At 41.0% G+C, this 26188-nt stretch overlaps 1 protein-coding gene across 2 annotated transcripts in view; it reads left to right on the plus strand.

Moving 5' to 3' along the window:
• The window catches only part of mut (methylmalonyl CoA mutase), a 127526-nt gene that overhangs the window by 21600 nt on the left and 79738 nt on the right, over window positions 1-26188 (plus strand). For both annotated transcript variants that reach the window (XM_039749442.1, XM_039749441.1), the window contains exons 3-5: window positions 9187-9554; window positions 13564-13721; window positions 17515-17686. In XM_039749442.1, coding sequence (XP_039605376.1) covers window positions 9187-9554; window positions 13564-13721; window positions 17515-17686 — 698 coding nt within the window. The remainder of the gene's footprint in view (window positions 1-9186; window positions 9555-13563; window positions 13722-17514; window positions 17687-26188) is intronic.

Here is a 26188-nt window from a genome sequence, read left to right on the forward strand (position 1 = left end):
CTATCAATCAACACTCAATAACCCATAATGACAAAGTGAAAACAATCAGTTATTTATTATAGTATGACTACATGGAAGGCTCAGTTGTGTGGAGTATTCCCAAATGGCATTTGAAGAACTCTGAGAGCCTGAGGAAATTGATTCTCTGGTCTGATGACACAAAAATTGAACTCTCAACTCCAAGCACTATACCTCATCACCATTCTAATACTATCTCCACGACGAAGCATGGTGGTGGTGGCGGCGGCATCATGCTATGGGGGTTCTACTCAGTGTAGGAACAGAGAAACTGGTCAAAACTGAGGGAATACTGATGTGATGCCCCATACCTACCATGTGCCTTGTCCAGGGTTCACCCTGTGGTGGAGCAGGCTTTCCTGATAGCTTTGTTTAGGCATTGTGCTTCTTTTCAGGTCAAGTTGCTTCCCTAGGAGACAACAGCGTAGAACAACCCACTGACAAATATGGACTGATTGAACATTTCCAGCATCTTGCTGCACATCGTAAAAGACTTGAGAGTCTCCTTAGCAAGTCCAGTCAGCTCTGGCCACTGTGTTGTCAGACCAGTCCAGTTTGTTGTTTATGTGAACCCCCAGGTCCTTTTAGCTCTGTGCCACTTCCACGTCTTTCCCCTGAATGGTGACTCGCCTCAGAGGCTCCTTGGCATGTTGGAAGTCAACTACCAGCTCTTTTCTCTTGCTGATGTTGAGTTGCAGGTTGTTCTCCTTGCACCACAAGATGATGTCCACAACCTTTCAGTACTGTGACTCCTCTGATTTAATTAATGCAGCCAATGATGGAAGAGTCATCTGAAAATTTCTGTAGTTGGCAAGCGCTGGTATTGTGCTAGAAGTCTGTTGTGTAGAGGATAAACAGAGAAGTATGTAAGAGTGGTACAGGATATTGACGAGGGAAGTATGACAATAGTGAGGTCTGCGCTAGGAGTGACAGATGTGTTCAAGCTAGAGGTGGGATGGCATCAGGGATAGGCTTTGAGCCCTTTCTTATTTACAGTTGTAATAGACAGGTTGACAGATGAAATTGGACGATGATGTTTGCTGATGACATTGTGAGCTGTAGCGAGAGTAGGGAACAGGTTGAGGAGACCTTGGAGGGGTGGAGATCTGCTCTAGAGAAGGGAAGAGAGGGATGAAGATTAGTAGGACCAGCAAGGCAGAATACATGTGTGTGAATAAGAGGGAGGTCCGTCGAATGGTGAAAGTGCAGGGAGTAGAATTGGCGAAGGTGGATGAGTTTAAATACTTGGGATCAACAGTACAGAGTAATAGGAATTGTGCAAGAGGGGTGAAAAGAGAGTGCAAGCAGTATAGATAGATAGATAGATAGATACTTTATTAATCCCAAGGGGAAATTCACATAATCCAGCAGCAGTATACTGATACAAAGAAACAATATTAAATTAAAGAGTAATAAAAATGAAAAGAATTAAAATAAAATTAATGTTCGCATTTACTCCCCCGGGTGGAATTGAAGAGTCGCATAGTGTGGGGGAGGAACGATCTCCTCAGTCTGTCAGTGGAACAGGACAGTGACAAAAGTCTGTCACTGAAGCTACTCCTCTGTCTGGAGATGACACTGTTAAGTGGATGCAGTGGATTCTTCATGATTGACAGGAGTTTGCTTAGTGCCCGTCGCTCTGCCACAGATGTTAAACTGTCCAACTTTAATCCTACAATGGAGCCTGCCTTCTTAACAAGTTTGTCCAGGCGTGAGGCGTCTTTCATCTTTATGCTGCCACCCCAGCACACCACCACGTAGAAGAGGGCACTCGCCACGACCGTCTGGTAGAACATCTGCAGCATCTTACTGCAGATGTTGAAGGATGCCAACCTTCTCAGAAAGTATAGTCTGCTCTGAGCTTTCTTACATAGAGCATCAGTATTGGCAGTCCAGTCCAATTTGTCATCCAGCTGCACTCCCAGATATTTATAGGTCTGCACACAGTCACCTCTGATGATCACAGGGTCCATGAGGGGCCTGGAGTGGGTGGAGAAGAGTGTCAGGAATGGTTTGTGACAGACGGGTATCAGCAAGAGTGAAAGGAAAGGTCTACAAAATGATAGTGAGACCAGCTATATTATATGGGTTGGAGATGGTGGCACTGACCAGAAAGCAGGAGACAGAGCTGGAGGTGGCAGAGTTAAAGATGCTAAGATTTGCATTGAGACTGAAGAGGATGGACAGGATTAGGAACAAGTACATTAGAGGGTCAACTCAGGTTGGACAGTTTGGAGATAAAGTCAGAGAGGAGAGATTGCATTGGTTTGGTCATGTGCAGAGTAGAGATGCTGGGTATAGTGGGGGAAGAATTCTAGGGTTAGAGCTGCCAGGTAAGAGGAACTGAGGAATGCCTAAGAGAAGGTTTATAGATGTAGTGAGAGAGGACATGCAGGTTGTAGGTGTGGCAGAGCAAGTTATAGAGGAGAGGAAGAGATGGAAAAAGATCCTCTGATGATCTGCTATGGTGACCCCTAACAGGAGCAGCCAGAAGAAGAAGATGAATTAAGGATAAGCAAAGGGAGTTGTCCATTAGGGCACAGAAGGAAATAGCTGCTGAAAATAGGGCTTTGCAGCCATATGTGAATAATAAATTGAACATCAGTCATTTCACACAGTAATAGCCATTGTAAATAATAGTAATGCTTTTTAAATCCATTTAATGTCATCTCAGTAAGGAAATGTATGAACATTTATGTCTACAACATTATAAAGTGTGCAGAAAGTGAAGGGGTGTGAATACTTTGTGAATCCACTGTAGATCACCTCCCCTTTGATCATTCATTTTTGTGCTACTGAAGTAACAAAGTAGCCCGTTAGGCCTGACATGTCCATTTTTCAGCTCTTTGGCTGCTCTAACTCCCTTTTGATGTTTTTCATTTTTCCTTTCACTGTTGTCTTCCTGCTCATAAGTTCTGCGGTTACTGCTGGAGTTTTTTAACTAGTATGCATTGTAAATTCATTTTTTTTTCCTTTAATTTCTTTTTCATTTTTTTCAATTGTCTGCTCATCTCTTGATGATTTAAGTTTGCTTTTGATTTTAAACTTTAGGATTTACTTGTCCAGTGCTGTTTGAAGCAGAGCTTTAAACCAACCCCACTGCTCTCCCACATACGTCTCCATACCTAAAATTCCACCCAAGTTTGTTTCTTTAAGTTTTTTTCACATCTGCCACAAATTTGCCTTACTAAAATTAAATGTAACAGTTAGTTTTTTGTTTAATACACTCTGCCAGAACATCAAAAGTAATATTTTTTTTAACTACCAGATCTTAAAGGTTCAGTAAGTTTTAAATTCTGTATTTTTCCTTGATTACTAGAGGATATTAAATCTTGATAGGCTTTTCTTTTTGGTGTTTTGACATACTGGATTTAAAACAGTCATTAATTGCAGCTATGAGCTCTTATGCCTCTGCTGTGCTTTTTTGTTAGATTTTATTTTTATATATAGTTAGTTAAGTTACAATAAATTCTAATCTTGCTCTTTAAATATTGTAATTTGGACACCGTTTTCTTCTTTGGTGTGTCTTGTGGCCCCTAGGGAGTGTCCCTATGCCCCAAACCTCAGACACAACTATGCAAGGACAGTCTCTGGTTCAAACCAAGTTATTTAAATTTTCAAAAGGCTTTATTTCCTCAGCAATGCACAATTCAATCCACTCCTTTTCTTTTCTTGACTCCTCCACTCTTCCCAGTCGAGTGTTGCCCACTCTGCATTCTGAATCCCTGGGGCAAAACCCAGCTTGAAGCATTTTCAGTTCCCCACACCATTGTCTCCAGGAAGCACTTCCCAGTCAGGCAGACTACCCTATAACAAGGCATTCATCTCTTGATAGCTCCCCCTGGTGGCCCACGTAGAACCCAACAGGGGTAGCCCTATGGGACCACAACTCCCATACTGTCCTGCGGGTTTCAGTATGCTGTAGGGGCTTGCCACAAGAGATGCTGCCTTCCAGTGTATGGGATTGTTTTTCTCTTGGGGGCGATAGCTCCCTGGTTGGAATAAGTTCTTTTTAATTGCGGCTTTTTAAGTAACCTGAACCTATATTAACGAGGCAGTTTCCCTCCCATAGTGATACAGCGGTAAGAAATTACATAAGAGAAAATAACTTAGCTTTCTTTAATGACAATTTACGCTGCATGACAGATGAAAGGAAGCCAATGGCAAGACAATTACCGAAGTGGAAGCTTGATGTATATAGTCTCCTATTCGTCTGTCGGCTTCCTGGTGTGCCGGGCAATGTTCTACGGCTTTATAATCTTTCTCCATGTGCAGGCCCTTACTTAGGTACAGTGCTGCTTGAAAGTTTGTGAACCCTTTAGAGCTTTCTATATTTCTGCATAAATATGACCTAAACATATCAGATTTTCACTCAAGTCCTAAAAGTAGATAAGATAGAGAAACCAGTTAAATAAATGAGACAAAAATATTATACTTGGTCATTTATTTATTAAGGAAAATGATCGACTATTACATATTTGTGAGTGGCAATAGTATGTGAACCGTTGCTTTCAGTGTCTGTTGTGACCCCCCAATAACTGCAACTAAACGTTTCCGGTAACTTCTGATCATTCCTGCACACCGGCTTGGAGGAATTTTCGCCCATTCCTCCGTACAGAAGAGCTTCAACTCTGGGATGTTGGTGGGTTTCCTCACATGAACTGCTCGCTTCAGGTCCTTCCACAACATTTCGATTGGATTAAGGTCAGGCCTTTGACTTGGCCATTTCAGAACATTCACTTTATTCTTCTTTAACTGTTCTTTGGTAGAACGACTTGTGTGCTTAGGGTCGTTGTCTTGCTGCATGACCCACCTTCTCTTGAGATTCAGTTCATGGACAGATGCCCTGACATTTTCCTTTAGAATTCTCTGATATAATTCAGAATTCATTATTCCATCAATGAAGGCAAGCCGTCCTGGCCCAAATGCAGCAAAACAGGCCCAAACCCTGATACTACCACCACCATGGTTCACAGATGGGATAAGGTTCTTATGCTGGAATGCAGTGTTTTCCTTTCTCCAAACATAACACTTTTCATTCAAACCAAAAAGTTTTATTTTGGTCTCTGTCCACAAAACATTCTTCCAATAGCCTTCTGGTTTGTCCACGTGATCTTTAGCAAACTGCAGACGAGCAGCAATGTTTTTTTTGGAGAGCAGTGGCTTTCTTTCTCCTTGCAACCCTGCCATGCACACCCTTGTTGTTCAGTGTTCTCCTGATGGTGGACTCATGAACATGAACATTAGCCAATATGAGAGAGGCCTTCAGTTGCTTAGAAGTTACCCTGGGGTCTTGAATTTCCTCCATTTGTACACAATCTGTCTGACTGTGGATTGGTGGAGTCCAAACTCTTTACAGATGGTCTTGTAATCTTTTCCAACCTGATGAGCATCAACAACTCTTTTTTTGAGGTCCTCAGAAATCTCCTTTGTCCGTGCCATGATACACTTCCACAAACATGTGTGGTGAAGAGCAGACTTTGATAGATCCTGTTCTTTAAATAACACAGGGTGCCCACTCACACCTGATTGGCATCCCATTGATTGAAAACACCGGACTCGAATTTTACCTTCAAACTAACTGATCATCCGTGAGGTTCACATACTTTTGCCACTCACAGATATGTAATATTCGATCATTTTCCTCAATAAATAAATGACCAAGTATAATATGTTTGTCTCATTTGTTTAACTGGTTTCTCTTTATCTACTTTTAGAACTTGAGTGAAAATCTGATGATGTTTTAGGTCATATTTATGCAGAAATATAGAATATCCTAAAGGGTTCACAAACTTTCAAGCACCACTGTAAATCATGCCATTCCAAACAAGGCAAAGAGAGGCATGCTGACTCTTAACACACAGAAATAGTGCATGTTGTCCATTTGTCTTTGTCTATCTTGTCCTATGCTTTGCCTAGCAGTTTGAAATGCTGAGAGCCCCCCTGTGTTAAATCTGGCCTGTACATGTGAGTGGATTTATTAAATATTTTTTGTACAGAGCACAATGACATTAAACTTATATTCTTATTACAGGGATTCAGTCTTCTACTGACCCCCATTTCTTCTGGCCTCCCGAATAGGAAAAAGGCTGCTGCTGATCCCAATTAGGATGCTTCTCCCAGCCAGTTATGGGCCTCCCATCCATTGCTGCTGGGATACCATTACCATTGCATTAGCTGACACAGTGCTCCTTCATGCTCACCTCCTGGCTGTAACCGTTCTGTTCATGACATACGTTATAATGACCTCCCAAGGAAACGGGGTCCATCCTGACTGGCACTCCCATCCGTCTATCATAATCTGTAACACCCTTGCAGCTTTTTATTTGAACACATATTATTTTCACTGAGGTGTTGCCTGTGTCAGACGAGCTTTCAAATCCTTTGTTATATAAATGGCTGCTTGTTGATCTTGCCCAGGCATTTAAAAATACTGTAATACTGTACCTCATAGGGCTGGGTGATAGATCAAATTAGGGTTTTGATCTGTATGATTAATATTCGCTTCCCGGGTCCTCCCTGCGTGGAGTTTGCATGTTCTCCCCGTGTCTGCGTGGGTTTCCTCCGGCTCGGTTTCCTCCCACAATCCAAAGACATGCAGGTTAGGTGGATTGGTGATTCTAAATTGGTCCTAGTGTGTGCTTGGTGTGTGGGTGTGTTTGTGTGTGTCCTGTGGTGGGTTGGCACCCTGCCCAGGATTGGTTCCTGCCTTGTGCCCTGTGTTGGCTGGGATTGGCTCCAGCAGACCCCCGTGACCCTATTCGGATTCAGCGGGTTAGACAATGGATGGATGGATGGATGGATGTATTGTTTTTATTTTTTTGTAGTTCACACAGTTTTGTACTGTTATTTGAGTATTTGTACTGGATAATCTGGACAAGGTTGCTAATGTACACTACTGGTCAAAGGTTTTAGAACGCCTCAGATTTTTCCGTTTTTCTTCAGATTTAATCAGCTGAAATTAAATGAATGTCCTAAAATGGTGAAATGGTAAGCAGTAAACAGCCAAAGGTCTAAATTTATAGTTTTGTTTAGCAAAAACTGGAAAAAAAAAGGAAATTTCAGAATATTACAAATGGGTCTTCTTCAGGGAACATCTAATAGGTTACAACCTACAGATGTTCTGCAGCAGTCTATGTGAATTAGGCCTTGCCAGTTGAAGCAAACAATTTGCACAGGTGTCCCAACTTCTGTTGATTACTTAAAAACCATCGGTGCGTCTTAAAGCAGAGCTGACCGGGAACTGACTGTGTTACTACACCCTCTGGAGTACTATTTGGACAATATTCCAGTGATAATGGCAAGAAAATGGCAATTAACAAATGAAAATTTGCCAGAGTATTGTTACCTTTAAAAGTGTAGGCCTTTCATTTAGAGAAATCGCAAAAAAAATCAACGTGTCAGTGAGTCCAGTGGTGTCCTACACAATCCAAAGGCAATTGGAAACTATAAGAAACTCTGATAGGAAAAGGTCTGGGAGAGCTAAAGTCACAAGCCAATCAGAAGACAGGTTTCTGTCAGCTTGCATGATCACAGGTGCCTCACAACACAGGCTTAACAGTTATGAAATTAACAGACTCAGCACACTTAAAAAGGTTTGGGGCAGCCACTCGTATTATTTCCCTGGCTGCAAAAGAGCTTGAACAATAGCACTGATGTGCATTGGTTGGAGTCTGAAACTGAACTGACTTACTTAAGCAAAGATGGCGGCTTTAAAGATCTTTGCAGAAAATGACGTCTTTCTTGAGGTCAGAACCGGAAGTGATGTCTTTCTTGAGGTTGGAACAGGAAGTGATGTCTTTCTTGGTGCCGGAACCGGAAGTGACATTGTCAAGGCTGAATCAGGCAGAACTTCCCGTATTTGGTCTGCAGAAATAACAGAGGAAGGTTTACTGCACCCCGCCAACCCATGGCCTAGAATTACCATCATTGGGTCCATTCAGCTTCCTACTAAGCGCACATGTGTGACATAGTTCAGGTTGAAAAAAGCAAGTGAGATTGGAGGAGGCACAAAGATGTAAAAAAATAAATAAATAAAAATTAAGCGTCACATGTTCGAATGTGCGCATAAGTCAGGGTCTGATTTTATGATCGATTTTTCAGGTTTCAAGACCTGACTTATATGTGAGTATATACGGTATACAGCAATGTATAAGCAATTTCAAAACAATGGTACGTGATAGTGAAACTTGAAGGTTTGTGATCAGCAGGCTAATATATCCATAAGATAAGAAATTTGACAAATGAGAGTAGACCGTTCAGTCCGTCAAGCCCATTTGTTTAGATAATAATTAGGTTGTCCCAATTTCCCATCTAGAATTTTCTTAAAGGTTTCTAAGGCCTCTGCTTCAACTCTATGTCTCTGTAGTTTGTTCTTGATTCCCACAATTCTTTGCTTAATGGCTTCAGTCCTAAATGCACTTTCCCTTTATTTCCACTGATATCCTCGATTTACCCTTAAGTTGAAAGAATGTTGCTAGATCTACCGTATTAATGCCTTTGTGAATTTTAAAGACCTCGATGAGGTCCCCATGCAGTCCCCTCTAGTAGAGACTAAACAGATATCATTTTCTTAGTCTGTCAGAGTAGGACATGCCCTTAAGTTCCATGATGCACTTGGTTGCTCTCCTCTACACAGCCCCAAGTGCTGCTATGTCTTTCTTGTAGCGTGGTGACCAAAACTACACGCAATACTCTAGATGTGGTTTTACTAGAGTATTATATGGTTTGAACATAATGTCCCTTGACTTGAATTCAGCGGTTTTTATGATATGACCTAACATTTTATTTGCCTTTTTAATTGCTTCTGTGCATTGCTTAGTCAAAGAAAATGTTGTGTCACTCAAATCCTTGTCAGAGTTTGCTTCCTATAGGACAGTGTCTCCCATCTTGTATTTATAATTAATGTTCCTAAACAAGTTTTCTTTCATAAATCCAGACATTTGCGTGAGAATTGGCTTATGCAGATTTCAAGCCTCTTCACAGGTTTCATGAATGAGGTCCCTGAGGTGATGGTTGTTGAAAAGGTAGTAACTAATGAGCTACAGTATATCACTTTTATTCTTAGAATTAGAATTCTTAGAATCTGACTTTGTGTATACCATTTTTCTGAAAAATATCGCTGCCTTAATGAAGTTTTCTGTTTTTTCTTTGTGTTTGATTTTGCAGCTGGCCAGCAGGGACTTTCAGTAGCATTTGATTTGGCAACTCATCGTGGCTATGATTCAGACAACCCTAGAGTTCTTGGTGACGTTGGTATGGCAGGTGTGGCCATTGACAGTGTGGAGGATACCAAAATTCTCTTTGATGGGATCCCTTTAGAGAAGATGTCTGTTTCTATGACAATGAATGGCGCTGTTATTCCTATCCTAGCCATGTTCATTGTAACGGGTGAAGAGCAAGGTGTCCCAGCTGAGAAACTGACAGGAACCATCCAGAATGATATCTTGAAGGAGTTCATGGTCCGTAATACGTACATTTTTCCCCCAGAGCCATCCATGCGCATCATAGCTGACATATTTGCCTATACATCAAAGGTATTTATTTTAGTTTTTCTCTAATCTGATACGCTAATTGTAGTATAAATATGAAAAACTGCATTCAGTTTTGTTTTTATGGGTATACCATCATGTTCTCTGTTCCCATTAACCCTGCAATCCTGGGTGTCTAAAAATGCTGAATTGATTTCAAAGTGCATTGGGCAAAATTTGAGACTGGCCTTCACACGAGGTTGGACTTTGAAAACAAGAATCTTGACCAATGAATTAATAAACCCATGCAGACATACGGAGAACATGCAAGCACCATGAAGGGAGGGTCCTGAATGCAAACCATGATCTCTTTACTGCACTGTGCCATCCAAATTGAAATTTAAAGGTCTCTAAAACCATACACTCCAATATACTACTTGATAGTTTATGTCTCTGGCTCTTTGCATGAAGAAAATATTTCCACCATGTTCTTCTTTTAAATTAAGAAACTGAGATCTACACAGACACTTTGATCGTGTCACCTCTTAATCTCCATTTACTTAAACTGAAAAGGTCCGGTTCCTGCAACCTTTTCTTCATGGCTCATACCCTGCAGTCCTATATTTGGCCTAGTCTCTTTTCTCTGAACTTTCTTTAACACTGCTGTGCCTTTTTCTGATATATAGACCAAATACATGCATAGTTCTCCAGTTGACACCTCACGAGTACATTATACCACTTACAGACATGAACAGATTTGTTGGTATCCATCCATCCTCTTCCGCTTATCCGAGATCAGGTTGCGGGGGCAGCAGCTTGAGCAGAGATGCCCAGACTTCCCTCTACCCGGCCACTTCTTCTAGCTGTTCCGGGGGAATCCCGAGGGGTTCCCAGGCCAGCAGGGAGACATAGTCCCTCCAGCGTTTGTTGGTATCCCTCCATGGAAATGAAGAACCCAGAATTGTGTCTGAAATAACTTGAAATTGACAAAAGTCATTGGCACCCTTCATTGTTTATTCCATATTTAACAAAAATCAAACTTTGCTTTAGAGTGTTAATTCAACAGAATATTTCAAATAATAATGCAAAAGGAAAACAATTGAACAAAGTAATGGGACCCTTAAAATAATATTTTGTTGCACGAACTTTAGCGGCCGTCACTGCAAAAAAGTGATTCCTGGAACTCTCCATGAGACTTCTGCACCTGTCCACAGGTAGTTTGGCGCACTCTTCCTGAGCAAACTGCTCTAGCTGTGTCAGGCCTGAAGAGGTCTTCTCCAGACTGCATGTTTCAGTTTTTTTTTTCTATAGATGTTTGATGGGATTCAAATCAGGACTCAAAGAAGGCCACTTCAGAACAGTCCAATGTTTTTGTTTTAGCCATTCTTGCGGGTTTTTCTCTGTGTGTTTTGTCTCCCTTTGCTGTTGAAGGATCCTTGACCTACAACTGAGACAGAGATTTCTGACACTGGGCAGGACATTTTGCTCCAGTATGTCTTGATAGTCCTGAGATTTAATTGTTCCCTGCACAGACTCAAATCACCCTGTGGCAAATGCAGCAAAGCAAGGCCAACACGTAAGCAAGCCTCCTCCATGTTTCACGGTAGGTCTGGTGTTCCTTTCTTTGAAAAGTTTCATTTTTTCATCTGTGGACATGAGCTGATGTGACTTGCCAAAAAGCTCCAACTTTATCTCATCTGTCCAGAAGCACTGTGGCATGTCAATATGCATTTTAGCAAATTCTAGTCTTGCTGTTTTTTAGTTTTTCTTTCAGCAGTGGAGTCCTCCTGGATCTTCATTCATTGATCTCACTGTCACTCAAAAAGTGATGGATGGTGCAATCAGACACTGGTGGATCTTAATGTGGAGTTCAGTTTGTATCTCTTTGGAAGATGTCCTTGGCTTTTTCTCTACCATTCTCAATATCCTTTTGCCCATTCTGGCCTCAATTTTCCTCAAGTGGCCTTGTCCAGGGAGACAATGAACTTTAAACTTTTTCATAATATTTGCCACTGTTGTCACTGGAACATCATACTGCTTGGAGGGATGGTCTTCTAGCCTTTCTCATTAACATGTTTGTCTGTCATTTTCTTTCTGATCTCCTCACGATGCCACCAAACTGCAGAGTGATGACCTTTCTCCATTTAAATAGGCTGGATTGCTCGATTGCTACTTTGAATTAATAACTTAAATCCAATTATTTATGAACATTTCCCAGGGTCCCAACAAATGTGTCCAAACCATTTTAGAATCTCTTTGTAGAATAAGCAACAACATTTATTTGTATAGCACATTTTCATACAAATTATGTAGCTCAAAGTGCTTTATAAGATGAAGAAAAAAAAAAGAAAATTAGGCAATACTAAGTAACAAGGAATAAAGTAAGGCCTGATGGCCAGGAGGACAGAAAGAAAAAAACAAAACTCCAGAGGGTGGAAAAAAAAATAAAAAATTTGCAGGGGTTCTGAGGCCACGAGACCACCCAGCAGTAACTGATCTCTTGTCACATTTGCTGTGCTGTACATGATTACATATCGTAGGCATGCAGGTACACAGGGTGCAATTGCTTTTCATGTCATCACTTTTTAGGAGGCATACAGCACTTTTACAATGAACTGTAAGAGGACCAACAGATTTGTCCACGTCTGTAAGGTATAATTTTCCTTGACTTGTAATTTACACAATGTGATATATAAACTAAAAGTTTTTTATCTTCTGTTATCAGCTTCAGTCCACTGCAGAAATGTAACAACAACAACATTTATTTCTATAGCACATTTTCATACAAACAGTAGCTCAAAGTGCTTTACATATTAAAGAATAGAAAAATGAAAGACACAATTATAAAACAAAATAAATCAACATTAACATCGAATAAGAGTAAGGTTCAATGGCCAGGGGGAACAGAAAAAACAAAAAAACTCCAGATGGCTGGAGAAAAAATAAAATCTGTAGGGATTCCAGACCATGAGACCGCCCAGTCCCCTCTGGGCATTCTTACCTAACATAAATGAAACAGTCCTCTTTGGATTTAGGATTCTCACGGAAGGGCTTGATGATGATGATGGTCACGTAGACTTCTTCCTTTTAATCCATCCATCATTGTTGGAGCATCATGAAGCTTTGAGTAGGTGGAGGTGGCGCAGGACACCACCACAAAGAAACCGGAAAAAGAAACAGAAAAGAGAGTAGGGGTCAGTACCGATTTTAGAGCCACCATGAATAGTTATTATGATGATGAATTGAACATAGGTAGGTAGTGACCAGTCCACAATGACTCCCAGGACTTTCTCAAACGGCAAATACCTAGTACACATTAGTGTACCTGGCTAATGAAGCAAATTCTGATAAGCTGCATGTCCAAATATCAAACATCATTTAGTGCATCCAAATAAAACATTTTTCACTTCCTATATGCAATAACTTTGTATTTGCTTACATTATATGTCATCTTCCACAAATGTGCCCAAGCCTGTATGAAGCTGAGCTAATTCTCCATTAGCTGCACTTCCTCTTAGTTTGGAATCATCTGAAAACTTAACCAGTTTACTGATTATATTAATGTTCAGATCGTGTATGCATATTGTTCTCTGGGAGTTATCACTTTTAATGTCACCTAATTTAGAGTAAAAAAAAGTTGTATTCTTTTGTGTGTGAGTTAACTTTTTATTTAAGTCCCTAAAGATAGCCCTGGAGAGGTAGGATACTATAACAATGAGTTAAGGATGTGAGAACAGATATTTTAATTTTAGAAACTGATCAGATTTAAAATAGATTATGTAACTGAAATCTACTCATTGGCTTCATTTGGGATTTCATTGGTAAGTGAATGCTGTAGCTCTGGAGCACCAGACTGCAGCTATAATCCCTTGAAAGAGGCTGACTGTACCCACAGGCTTTTGGGATATGCCATTTTTAATTTATGACCTTTACCTAGATCTAATTAAATTCAGAGGCCAAATGATTTTAGAGAGTGAGCAAATTAGCATGGCCTTATGATTTTCCTCCTTTTTTCTACTTTGTTGTTTGGTTCTCAATTTCATTAGTTACAGTCTTTCTGTTTTTTTGCACACAGCACATGCCAAAGTTCAACTCCATTTCAATAAGTGGCTACCACATACAGGAGGCAGGAGCAGATGCTGTGCTTGAGCTTGCCTACACCATCGCCAATGGACTTGAGTACTGCAGGACTGGAATCAAGGCTGGCCTAACCATTGATGAATTTGCTCCCCGGTAAGAGTGACAGCACACACCATGCTATCATATTTACCATCAATATCACATGACCATCACATTTACTTTTTTGTTTCCGCTGTTAAGTTAGGAATGGATGAATATATATCCTAGGTAATAGTACCTTCAGACTTTTTCACATTTTGTTATGTTGCAGCCTTGGGTTAAAATTGTTTACGTTCATTTCTTGCCCTCATCAGGCAACACTCAGTACCTCAGACTAATAAAGTGAAAACAGGATTTTCAAAACTTTGTGCACATATAAAAAACTAAAATCTCACATTGACACAAGTATACTCAGTACTTTGCTGAAGCCCCTTTGGTGGCAATTATAGCCTGGAGTCTTCTTGAGTCTGACAGAAGGTCCACACGCACACCTATAATTGGGGATTTCCTGACATTCTTCTCTGCAGACCCTCTCAAGCTCTATCAGGTTGGATGGAGTCAGTTGATGGACTGACTATTTTCATGTCTCTCCAGCATTTTTCCATTGAGTTCAAATCCAGGCTTTGGTTGGACCACTCAAGGACATTCCCAGAGATCACCCTAAGCTAGTGCTTCCTAAATTCGGTCCTGGGGACCCACTGTGGCTGCAGGTTTTTGTTCCAGCCAGATTCATTATCTGTTACAACACCTGGTAACACTGATATCCTTTAATTAGCTGGTATTTTATTTCTCTTATTCTACATTCAGAAAAGCACAGCAGCATGATTTTTACATTTATAGCACACTAGCCATTCCCCGCAGCTCTGCCTTTGTAGTAGTGAAACAGGACAAACTTTAAAAATCAATAAACAAAAAGGTATTGCTAGCTAAGCGGAGGTAAGGAACACTCCAAAACACAGAAGTAGACCGACTCCCCACTCCTGACTTCACGTTTCCCCCTTCCCTCGGCCCACAGCCTCTGTCTTGGATTAGCGCGAATATATCACTCTTGCAAGCGAACTCTGATTCTTAGCACAATGAGAGAATTCGCAAAATCAACCGGAATGTTCAAGCAAATTATAGAAAAAAAAGATCTAAATCCGTTAAGTAGTTCTGTCATTTGCTAGCTAAGCAGATGTAGGACATGCCCCAAGGCTGGCACATGAGTGAGGAGGAGCCCCCCACCTTCCCTTGCCCCACTGCGTCTCTCTCAGATTCATGAAATAAAATATGATACTTAGTGCAATGAGAGAAGTTGCAAAATCAACCGGAATGTTCAAGCAAGTTATAGAAGAAAGCCCGATCTAAATCCGTTAAGTAGTTCTCTCGTGAAAAGTAGACAGACAGGCGTACGTTGGATTTTATATATTGTGGCAAAGGCGATATATAGGCATCGACCTGACAGACTGGTAATGGAGGCATGTGTAAAATAAACAAAAAGAAGTTTTAATTTTTCTTCAGCCGTGGGGCACGTCTTCCCCATGTCCCACAGGCCCAACACAGATCCGAAATAACACCCAAAGTAAATCACCCCAAACCACACTCTTCTTCCACCACTACTCCTCCCAGGCAGCTTCATCTTCGTCGTCCTCCTCCTCCCAACTCTGGTGCCTTGAGTAGTGGCTGCAGGCTCTTCTTATAGCCCACCCGGAAGTACTTCAGGTGGTAATTAGCCTAATTAGGCTGCACTTCTGGGTGTGGCTGCATCACAGCCCAGACGGGCTCATTAACTCCTTGCAGCTTCCCATTGCGGTGGCCACGGAACCCAACAGGAATGAGCTCCGAAGTCCCATGCCTGTGGCCCCGATGCATCCCAGGAGGGCTGCAACCAAGTGTTCCAGGGGACAGAGCGTGGATCCCATGGCTGCTCCCCCGGCTCTAGTGTCAAAGGGGCGTCCCGGCCAGGCATGGGTCTCGGCTGTCTGTCACTATATATATATATATATATATATATATATATAGTGAAAGGCGCTATATAGCGCCCGACCCAGCACAGACCACGCAGAGGCACGTGTACAAAAACACACAGACTTTATTTTTTCATCAGCTGTGTGACACGTCTTCCCCGTGCCACACAGCCCAAACACAGTCCCAAAGCACAAACACACAGCAAACCACAATTCTCCACCTCGCTCCACCACTCCTCCCAATCAAGCTTCGTCTCCTTCTTCCTCCCAACTCTGGCTCACCGAGTGGTGGTGGCTGGGCCCTTTTATAGCCCGCCCGGAAGCGTTCCAGGTGATTAACCACCTGGTCCTAATTGCACTTCCGGGTGGGGCTGAAAACTCGTCCAGCCGGGCTGTGGGAAGCAGGCAGCTCCCCATAGCGGCCACACCGGGCCCCAACCAAGCTGTGGAGGACTCCATCTCCCATGGAGCCCTGCGGGCGGCTGGGAAGTCACCGTCAGCCAGGGAGGCTGCCACCAAGCGTCCCGGGGAAGGTATTGGACTGCCCATGGCGGCTCCCCCGGAACATAAGTAGCAGGGGCGTCCCTGCCAGGCATGGGACCCAGCTGTCCTTCACAATATATATAATTCACTAAGTCGCCTGACCATGGGATACGCACGACAGAGCCCCACCCGCCAACTCTAATGCTCCTTCTGCATCCACCCTCACTCTTGAGGCATGCGTACTTCCTGCTCATGTGCCCGCATGCCTTAATAGTCTTACTCCCACTGGCATGCCTCCGCATAAACTCAAAATTAAAATTGGTTCAGTTGTCAAGCTTCTCAGAAACCTCCTGCCAGCAAGAGGTCTCTGTAATGGCACTAGATTTTCTGTTACCAGCATTCACCGCAATGTACTGGAGTGTAAAACTATCACAGCTGCTATCTCACAAACTGTCCTTATTCCCTGGATTTCAATGACCCCATCAGATTCCAATTTGCCTTTTACACGCAGACAATTTCCTGTTAGATTGGTCTTTGCAATGACAATTAATAAGGCACAGGGCCAAAACCAGTTTTCAGTCACGGACAATTGTATGTTGCTCTCTCCAGAGTTCCATCTTTTCATTCACTCACAGTCGTATCCTCAAACCCACCACATTTGGACAACTGTGTCTTTCAGGAAGTCTTCACCCATCAATGAATAATTATGTGGCATATGCTACGCCGCATATATATACAGTATATATACATACAGTACACATACATGGATATATATAGAGAGAGATTTAGAAATATTTCTGCTTTTGCTGTAGATTTAAATGCTTAACTCTCTTTTGTTGATTTCATTATACTGTATATTGCCCTTTCTCTGTGCAGTTTTCCCCCTTCATTGTATCTTATTAATGACAATTAAAGACAAGCAGAGTGGACACCCAGGCAAACACTGCATAATCAAAAGCTGCAACTACTTTAGCATCAGTCCCACTAATTAGTAAATAATAAATTAATTAAACAATTAAAAAAACACCTGGAAAAGTAGAATGAAAATCAAGTTGAAAATATTGTTAAAAAGAAAAAAAATACATTTTTCCCATATCCAACTGCTTGATACATTTTAATATTCAATTTAATAATCAATTTGAAAGTGATAGTAGTTGTGTTCATTTTCTTTATATACAACATTTTCAATCATGTAGAACATTCTTTACCTTTCTTTTTAAACATAATTACAATTTTCATGTGTAAAATGGTTTTGACTGTTAGATAATCCTATCTCATCCATCCTTCTACCTCAAGAGGGTGTTATTGTTCAAGTAATTCTTATTCTGCTGCATGTACTAAAGTGCACATTACTGCAGTCATACTTGAAGAGGATCTGACTAGATGACTACAACAGAAGAGGTTAAACATGTTTCTTTACAGATTATTATTTTCTCAATGACTGCTATGAAAACCGTAGTATTTATTTTTCTTTGCAGATTATCTTTTTTCTGGGGAATCGGCATGAACTTCTATATGGAAATTGCAAAGCTGAGAGCAGCACGGCGCCTTTGGGCCAATTTAATCAAGGAAAAGTTTCAGCCTAAAAATGAGAAATCCCTTTTGCTGAGAACTCACTGCCAAACATCAGGCTGGTCACTTACAGAACAGGTAAAGACTAAATAAATATGTTGTGGAGGATGTAGTTAATTAGATGACCAGCGCACAGCCATTTTGGCCAAGCACTTCTTTCTGGGCTCTTTCAGGGTGTACGTGTAGCTGCGATTTTCCAAAATTGCCAAAGTTCGGCAGCCCCAAGTTAAAAAATGGCATTCAACAAAAGCCTGACGCACTGAAATGATTCCATTGACAAAAATCTTTGTTTTTAAAAGTTTTAGGTAAAATTCAAAGTAAAACAGTTCACACAAAAAAGAAAATGAAAATAGCAAAAGCAGGAAAAATTATTGTTAAGAAAAGTTCTGTTCAAAGCATAAATCTTGTTACATTTCAAATCGTTACAAATCACTTCAAACGTTTCTGAACCATTTCTAAACAGTCAGAAAACTGTATGCCTATCCCATTTCTAAGTTGAAAATGTTCTAAACTACAACTAGGTCAATTATCAAATTGTATCTCAGTTACAGCAAGAAAGTTCTATCTCTTACTAACTTATAGGGGAAAAGACTATACCATTGTCTATGGCTATATAGGTTAGGAGCGCGCGCCCACCACATGACAAACCAACTCAGGATCCAGATTAGGACCCGAGTGCAGCCATGCAATGGGTGACACCTCAGCACCACACTAGTTCAGATGGCTATGAAAGAAGTTATATTGTACTGAAATTAAGCAAACATTAATATGAGCTTAACTCAAAACTTTAACTTTCTAAGATTGGCTCTTACAGGGTGTTTTAACAGTTTTATTTTATGTTATTAAGGTCTGCTTTTCTTTACTCTTCCTCCTTTTAAAGTATGTTCAGTTACACATTTCTTCTTATAAGATTTTTACGTTTATGGGAATAATATTGCCTCACAACATTGAAGACCCGGACCCAGGCTTCTGGTGCTGCAAATTCATCAGTTGTTCTGTTTTTTTGTTTTCGTTTTCCATATCATAGAGAATATTATTCCCTGTACTTGAAAATGCTTATTTGCATTATTAAACTGTTGTGTTATTTGTTTTTTAAGGCGAGGCATTATTTATTATTATTTGTATTTCTCAAATATAATTGCTATTCATCAACATTGGGCAGAGTGATAACTCTGAGGCTAAGGATCCATGCTGGTATCTGGAAGGTTGCCAGTTCAAATCCCATTACTGACAGAAAAGATCCTACTCTGTTGGGCCCTTGAGTAAGTCCATTAACCTGAAAATTGCTCCAGGGGTGCTCGCTGTACACTGGCTGACCCATTGCTCTTGATTCCCAAAGGTCATAACACAATTTTCCCTAGGGGATTAACAAAGTATATCAAATAAAAAAAAATAAAAAATATCATGTTACTTCAGACATATTTCCTGGGATTCCCTTCATTGCCACTCTTTCCACAAGAACTACAGTGGCTTGTTTAAAGCTATCCAGGTAATATAAGCCTCCTGATTCCGAATTCTGTTTTCTCAACCAGTATTTAATACACATTAATAGGCTAACTGAGGTACCCACCTCTTTTCCACAGCCCTTAAAGACATCATATCCAAAAGCATCAAAAGATAATTATAAGTGTATAATGTACTGTGGAGCTTGCTAAACATAAACAAAATTTGCATTTTTTAGTTACATCCTAGCCCCCATGGCACATTTTCAACAGACAATGACAGTTGTGTTTTTCAGCATTGACAGATTTGTTCATAAACAGTTTTTTGTCAGTGTTATACATTGAATGTCTGAGGAAAGGAAGGCATCAGGAAAAAATGTCTGGAGAAGTGGTGCACCCAAAACTGGATTTTGCACCATGAAAATGTACCTAAACATGCTGTATTGCCAGTTAAAGAGTTTTTGACCTAAAACAATGTGGTTGTTACTATATTCCCCCCATATTTCATCTGATCTCGTTCCCTGTGACTTCATTTTGTTTCCTGAAATTAAAATTAGTACTAAAAAGAAGAAGATTTGCTACCATGGAAGAAATGCTGGTACTGTTCCTTCATCTTTTAAAACTGCTGCAATAACCCCAATACTGAAAAAACCTGGTGCCGATCCAACTAATTTCAGTAATTTTCGTCCTATTTCTAATCTACCCTTCATTTCCAAAATTCTTGAAATAACAGTGGCTATTCAACTTCATTCTCATTTATCTCAAAATAATCTGTATGAACAGTTCCAGTCTGGTTTTCGCCCCCTCCACAGTACAGAAACGGCACTTATAAAAATTACTAATGACCTCCTTATGGCAGCTGATTCTTGTTTAATTACTATTCTCATCCTCCTTGATCTGAGTGCAGCCTTTCACACTATTTGTCACACTACTCTTCTCAATAGATTATCTTCAATTGGCATTACCCACACTCCACTACATTGGTTCAGATCCTACCTCTCAGACCGCACTCAGTTTGTTCAGCTTAAAACTTTCACATCCCAACCCACCGCTGTTACTTCAGGTGTGTCCCAGGGTTCTGTCCCGGGGCCCCTCCTTTTCATTATTTATCTCCTCCTTGGCAACATCTTTCGTAAATATAACATTAGCTTCCACTGTTATGCTGATGACAGCCAGCTCTGTCTCACTAGCAAACCTACTGCTTCCTTTCCACCCTTCTCACTTACTGATTGCATAGCAGAAATCAAATCCTGATTTTCTTCAAACTTTCTTCAATTAAATAGTGACAAAACTGAGATTCTCCTCATTGGTACAAAATCAACATTATCCAAAACTGATCATTTTTCATTTGTTATTGATAATTTCTCTGTGTCCCCTTCCCCACAGGATAAAAGTCTGGGTGTCATCCTTGAGAGTACTTTATGCTTTCAGTCCCACATCAATAACATCTCCCGGTCTGCGTATTTCCACTTGCGTAACATTAATCGTATTCTCCCCTCCCTCACTCCCCACACCACTGATATCCTTGTTCATAGCCTTGTCACTTCTCGTTTGGATTATTCCAGTTCCCTTTTCTTTGGTCTTTCTCACAGATCTCTTTATAAGCTTCAACTGGTCCAGAATTCAGCTGCCCGCATCATTACTAGAGCCCCCTCTACTCACCATATCACTCCTGTTTTGCAGCAGCTTCACTGGCTTCCAGTTCAGTTCCGAAGTCAATTCAAAATTCTCCTACTAACTTTTAAGGTACTCCACAACCTCGCCCCTCCATATCTGTCTGACCTCCTCCATGTTCCCATTCCCTCCCGTACCCTTAGATCCTCTTCATCCATCCACTTGACTGTCCCCTTCGTCCGTCTTACCACTATGGGGAGCAGAGCATTCAGTTGCTCTGCTCCCCAGCTTTGGAACTCACTACCATCTGAACTTAGAAATATTGAATCATTTTCACTTTTCAAATCTAAACTTAAAACTCGTTTGTTTAAGACTGCTTTTTCTCTTTGATTACAATTGCTCTGTCTGGTTTTAACTTTTGTATTTTAGTTTTGTTTATAATCTGTGTTTTGTCTATTGTTCGCTGTCCTTGAGTGTTTAGAAAGGCACCTACAAATAAATTAAATGTATTATTATTGTTATGTCCGCATCCTTCCCTGTCGTAACCATATAGATAGATAGATAAATATAAAAAGCACTATATAAAGATAGATAGACAGAAAGATATAATAGATGGATGGATGGAGATACAAATGCACACACTATGGTCTGAACACACACCAGAGTGACTGACTAAAAAGGAAGAAAATTATAAAGAGTGAGTCACTATACAGGCATATTTGTGTTGGTATAAAGGAGCCCCCATAGTGTTTCTCAATACACTTTTGCTGAATACTTTCCATCTATCCATTCTCCAACCCGCTATATCCTGACTACAGGGTCACAGGGGTCTGCTGGAGCCATTCCCAGCCAACACAGGGCTCAAGGCAGGAAACAAACCCCGGGCAGGGCACAATGAAAATCCTCATTGTTGGTGTGTCATGGTGTGGATGTGCAGCATTGTTCATAATGACACTGTTTTGTTTTAATTCTCTCCTACTTTATGACCTCTAGGGGGTCCAGAGTGTGTCCCATATCTGACCCTGCCTTTTTTAATCAACTTGTTGATTTGGTGGTCCTCTCTTGAAGTGATGCTTCCAGCCCAGCACACCACAGTGTAGAAAATCACACTGGCCATCACAGAGTTATAGACGATATGAAGGATGTCATTACCCACATTAAAGGAACACAATCTCCTAAGGAAAAAGAGTCTGGTCTACCCTTTCTTCTCTAGTTCCTCTGTGTTCTTAGACCAGTCCATCCTGTCATTGATGTGAATCCCCAAGTCCGTGTTGGTGTTGACCACCTCTACATCCGTTCCTTTAGTAGTGACCAGACATAGAGGGTCTTTGGTGCGGTGAAAGTCAATAAGCAGTTCCTTGGTTTTGCTGATGTTAAGTTGCAGACAATTCTCAAACTTCTCCCCTGACTCCTCTCCTCTGTGTCATTCCCTTTATCAATACATCCCTATAAGTGCAGAATCATTTGTGAATTTCTGCAAGTGATATGATAGTGAATGTGGTGAACGCTGGCGTGACTGCTCGCCGCTGCCATTTTTTTAGAGGTTAAATTCTTAAATACTTTTTAATTAACTTCTTTTAAGCATTTTTTGAACTCGTAACAATTCATAACAACTTTTGTGGACTGTCTGTGAACTCTTCAAGTAAGCTTTAAACTTTTTGACCAAATTGAACTCGATTTGAAATCTTATCGGGATTGCTGGGTGCGGTTAACAACTTCTAACGATGGCAGGATCAGTGCAAGGAAACTGGATATGCAGGGCTCTTACCTGTCTTGTGCTGGCCCTTTGCCTCCTGTCGACGATGATTCAGCCGGTTTTGGGCCTGTATCAATATTCGGCGGCGGATCTTCTTTGACTTCGACCAAGGTTGACTGGATCTCCTATGGACGTCCTGTTAACCTTCCCGGACATCTTTTTTCAGCCACGACGGAGATATATCCACAGAGGCTCCTGCCGGAATTTTCAACAGGATACTCGAGCTCCAATAACCTCTTACTGGTCCACTTCTCGTCCATCGCTGAGGCCATCTGGCAGAGCCTCGGATCCGAGTGTGTTAGCCAGCCTAGCTACGGTGGCTAGCGCCCCTGCTCATCTCAGCGAGCATACCATCAACTTTGCTCATCTCAACATCCGTTCCCTTACAGGAAAGACCCATCTCATTCAGGATCTTCTCACGGATCGTAACATCGACATTCTTTCTCTAAATGAGACGTGGCAGCAACCCCAGGACTTTACTTTGCTCAATGAAGCAACAGCTCCTGGGTTTGTTTACATGGCGCAATCTCACAACTCTGGTCATGGAGGAGGTCTCGCGATACTCTTCCGCGAGACAGTGCGAGTTACGCTGCTGACAGTTTCTTCCTATGGTTCATTTGAGTCTCTTGTCTGTCAACTACCTGGCTCTATTCCCACCATTGTTGCAACTATTTACCGTTCCCCTAAATTCAACAAAGAGTTTCCGAATGACTTTTCTGCTTTTTTAGCTTATTTGTCCTCGTTATCTTCGAACATAATAATAATGGGTGATTTTAACATTCATTTGGATAACAGTAAGTCCTTGGCAACCAGAGATTTTATTTCTTGCCTTGATAACTTTGACTTTCAGCAGTTTATGGAAACCCCGACACATTTCAAAGGACATAGCTTGGATTTGATTTGCTGTACTGGACTTACTCCGAATGATTGTACTGCGGAAGAATTTCCATCTTCAGATCATTTTCTTCTTACATTTAATATGACTCTTACTGTCTACATCATCAAACCTCTCCGTGTAATAAGTTTTAGGAATCTTAAAAATATCAACATGGACAATTTTCAATTAGGTATTGATACATTTGTGGAATCATTACAAACTACTTCTCCGCCAGATTTAGTTAACTTTTATAATGAAGGACTTCTTGATATTTTGAATTCGGTAGCCCCACTCAAAACCCGATCAGTTTCATTTACACATACTGCCCCATGGTTTACACCAACTTTGCGCATTTTAAAATCTAAAGGTCGGCAGTTAGAACGGCTGTACAAGAAGACAGGTCTTAATGTTCATAAAGAGATGTATTTCAGCCATATGCATCACTATAGGGACAGCATACGGCATGCTAAAGCTGCCTATTTTACTGTCCTAATTTCTTCCAACAAGGGGAACTCTGGAACACTTTTTTCCCTGTTCAGATCGCTGACAAGTCCTCCAGACTCTCTTTCCTTGCACTGCCTTTCTAACGAATTCTGTAACACCTTAATGACATTCTTTAATGATAAAATCCAGGCAATACATTATAATTTAGGCTCTGCTGCTATTGACTCCACCATTGATGATTTTCCTCCTCCTACTCATTCATTTTCTATGTTTGAGCTTCCCTCCACCTCAGAAATCATGGATCTTATCAATAGCTCTAAGCCTTCGACCTGTCACATGGATCCAATTCCCACTGCCTGCCTTCCCTCGCTAGCTCCTCTTGTTGTTTCAATTATTCACTCATCACTTTCAACCAGAATTGTTCACCAATCTATGAAAACTGCAGTGATTCACCCCTTACTGAAAAAACCTGGGGTTGACCCTACTGACTTTAATAATCTTTGACCAATTTCTAATCTTCCTTTTATTTCAAAGGTTCTTGAAAAAACTGTGGCTTCCCAACTACATCAGCATTTATCTGCTAACAGTTTATACAAACCGTTCCAGTCAGGTTTTCGACGTTTTCGCAGCACTGAGACGCCACTAATTAAGATCACTAATGATTTGAGTGGCTGCAGACTCAGGCCCTAATCACAATCCTTGTTCTTCTTGACCTCAGTGCTGCATTTGATACTGTCTGTCACTCCACCTTACTAAAAAGGTTATCTGCACTAGGTATTTCTCACATTCCGTTAACTTGATTTAAGTCATATCTTAAAACAGAACTCAATTCATTCAGCTAGACACATGTACCTCTACTCCCACTCCTGTAGTATCTGGGGTTCCTCAGGGTTCTGTCCTTGGCCCCCTGCTGTTTATCATTTATCTGCTTCCTTTGGGTGTCATTTTTCGTAAATGGAAGATAAACTTTCATTGTTACACAGATGATACCGTTATATATCTCAACTTCACCATCTGCATCGCTTCCACCATCCTCACTTACTGATTGCCTTGCTGAGATCAAGTCTTGGTTCTCTTCTAACTTCTTGCAGTTGAACTCTAATAAAACTGAGGTGCTTCTTATGGGCACAAAATCTGCAATAGCGAAGGCATCAAAGATCTCATTATTAATAGACAACGCATCTGTTACCTGTACAGATCAGATAAAAAGCCTTGGTGTAATTCTGGACAGCACGTTGTCTTTTCAGTCTCACATTAGTTCTGTTACTCGAGCAGCTTACTTCCACCTGCGTAACATTAATCGCCTGCGTCCATTTTTGTCAAATCACTCTACTGCCATTTTAGTCAAAAGTTTGGTCACCTCCCGCCTGGACTATTGCAACTCACTTCTCTTTGGTCTGCCCCAAAAGTTACTACATAAACTTCAACTTGTTCAAAATTCGGCTGCTCGTATAATTACTAAAACACCCTATTCTGATCACATTACACCAGTTATTCAGCAGCTTCATTGGCTGCCAATAAAGTTTAGGGTCAACTACAAAATTTTAGTCCTTACATATAAGACTATTCATAATCTTGCCCCTACATATCTCTCACAGCTCCTACAAGTCATTAAACCCTCTCATTTGCTCAGATCCTCTTCTTCCATCAACTTAAATAATCCACCAGCACGTCTTGTCACGATGGGATATCGAGCATTTAGCAGATCGGCACCTTCCTTATGGAACTCATTACCTGCTTATCTTAGGAATATGACTACCCTTCACCAATTTCAGGCTAATCTTAAAACTCATCTGTTCAAAATTGCTTATTCACTGTAATTGTTACTGGTGTTTTATCTGATGTTTTATTTGGATTTAAAATTTTTTAGTCATTGAATGTTTATTTTTTTATCTGATTGTACAGTGACCTTGAGTTTTCAAATAAAATGCATTATTATTATTATTATCCATCCACCCAACCATTTTCTAACCCGCTGAATCCGAACACAGTGTCACGGGGGTCTGCTGGAGCCAATCCCAGCCAACACAGGGCACAAGGCAGGAACCAATCCTGGGCAGGGTGCCAACCCACCGCAGGACACACACAAACACACCCACACACCAAGCACACACTAGGGCCAATTTTGAATCTCCAATCCACCTAACCTGCATGTCTTTGGACTGTGGGAGGAAACCCACGCAGACACGGGGAGAACATGCAAACTCAACGCAGGGAGGACCAGGGAAGCGAACCCAGGTCTCCTAACTGCGAGGCAGCAGCACTACCACTGCGCCACCGTGCCGCCCATTATTATTATTATTATTATTATTATCATCATTATTATTATCATTATTATTATCATCTGCTGTTATATTTACTGTATTTATATATGTATGTGCTTTTTTCCATTCCAATAGGGTTTCCAATTTAAAACAATGCTTTTGTAACCATTCTTTTTATACAAA

Source organism: Polypterus senegalus, chromosome 3, assembly GCF_016835505.1.
Source record: "Polypterus senegalus isolate Bchr_013 chromosome 3, ASM1683550v1, whole genome shotgun sequence".
Lineage (NCBI taxonomy): Eukaryota > Metazoa > Chordata > Cladistia > Polypteriformes > Polypteridae > Polypterus > Polypterus senegalus.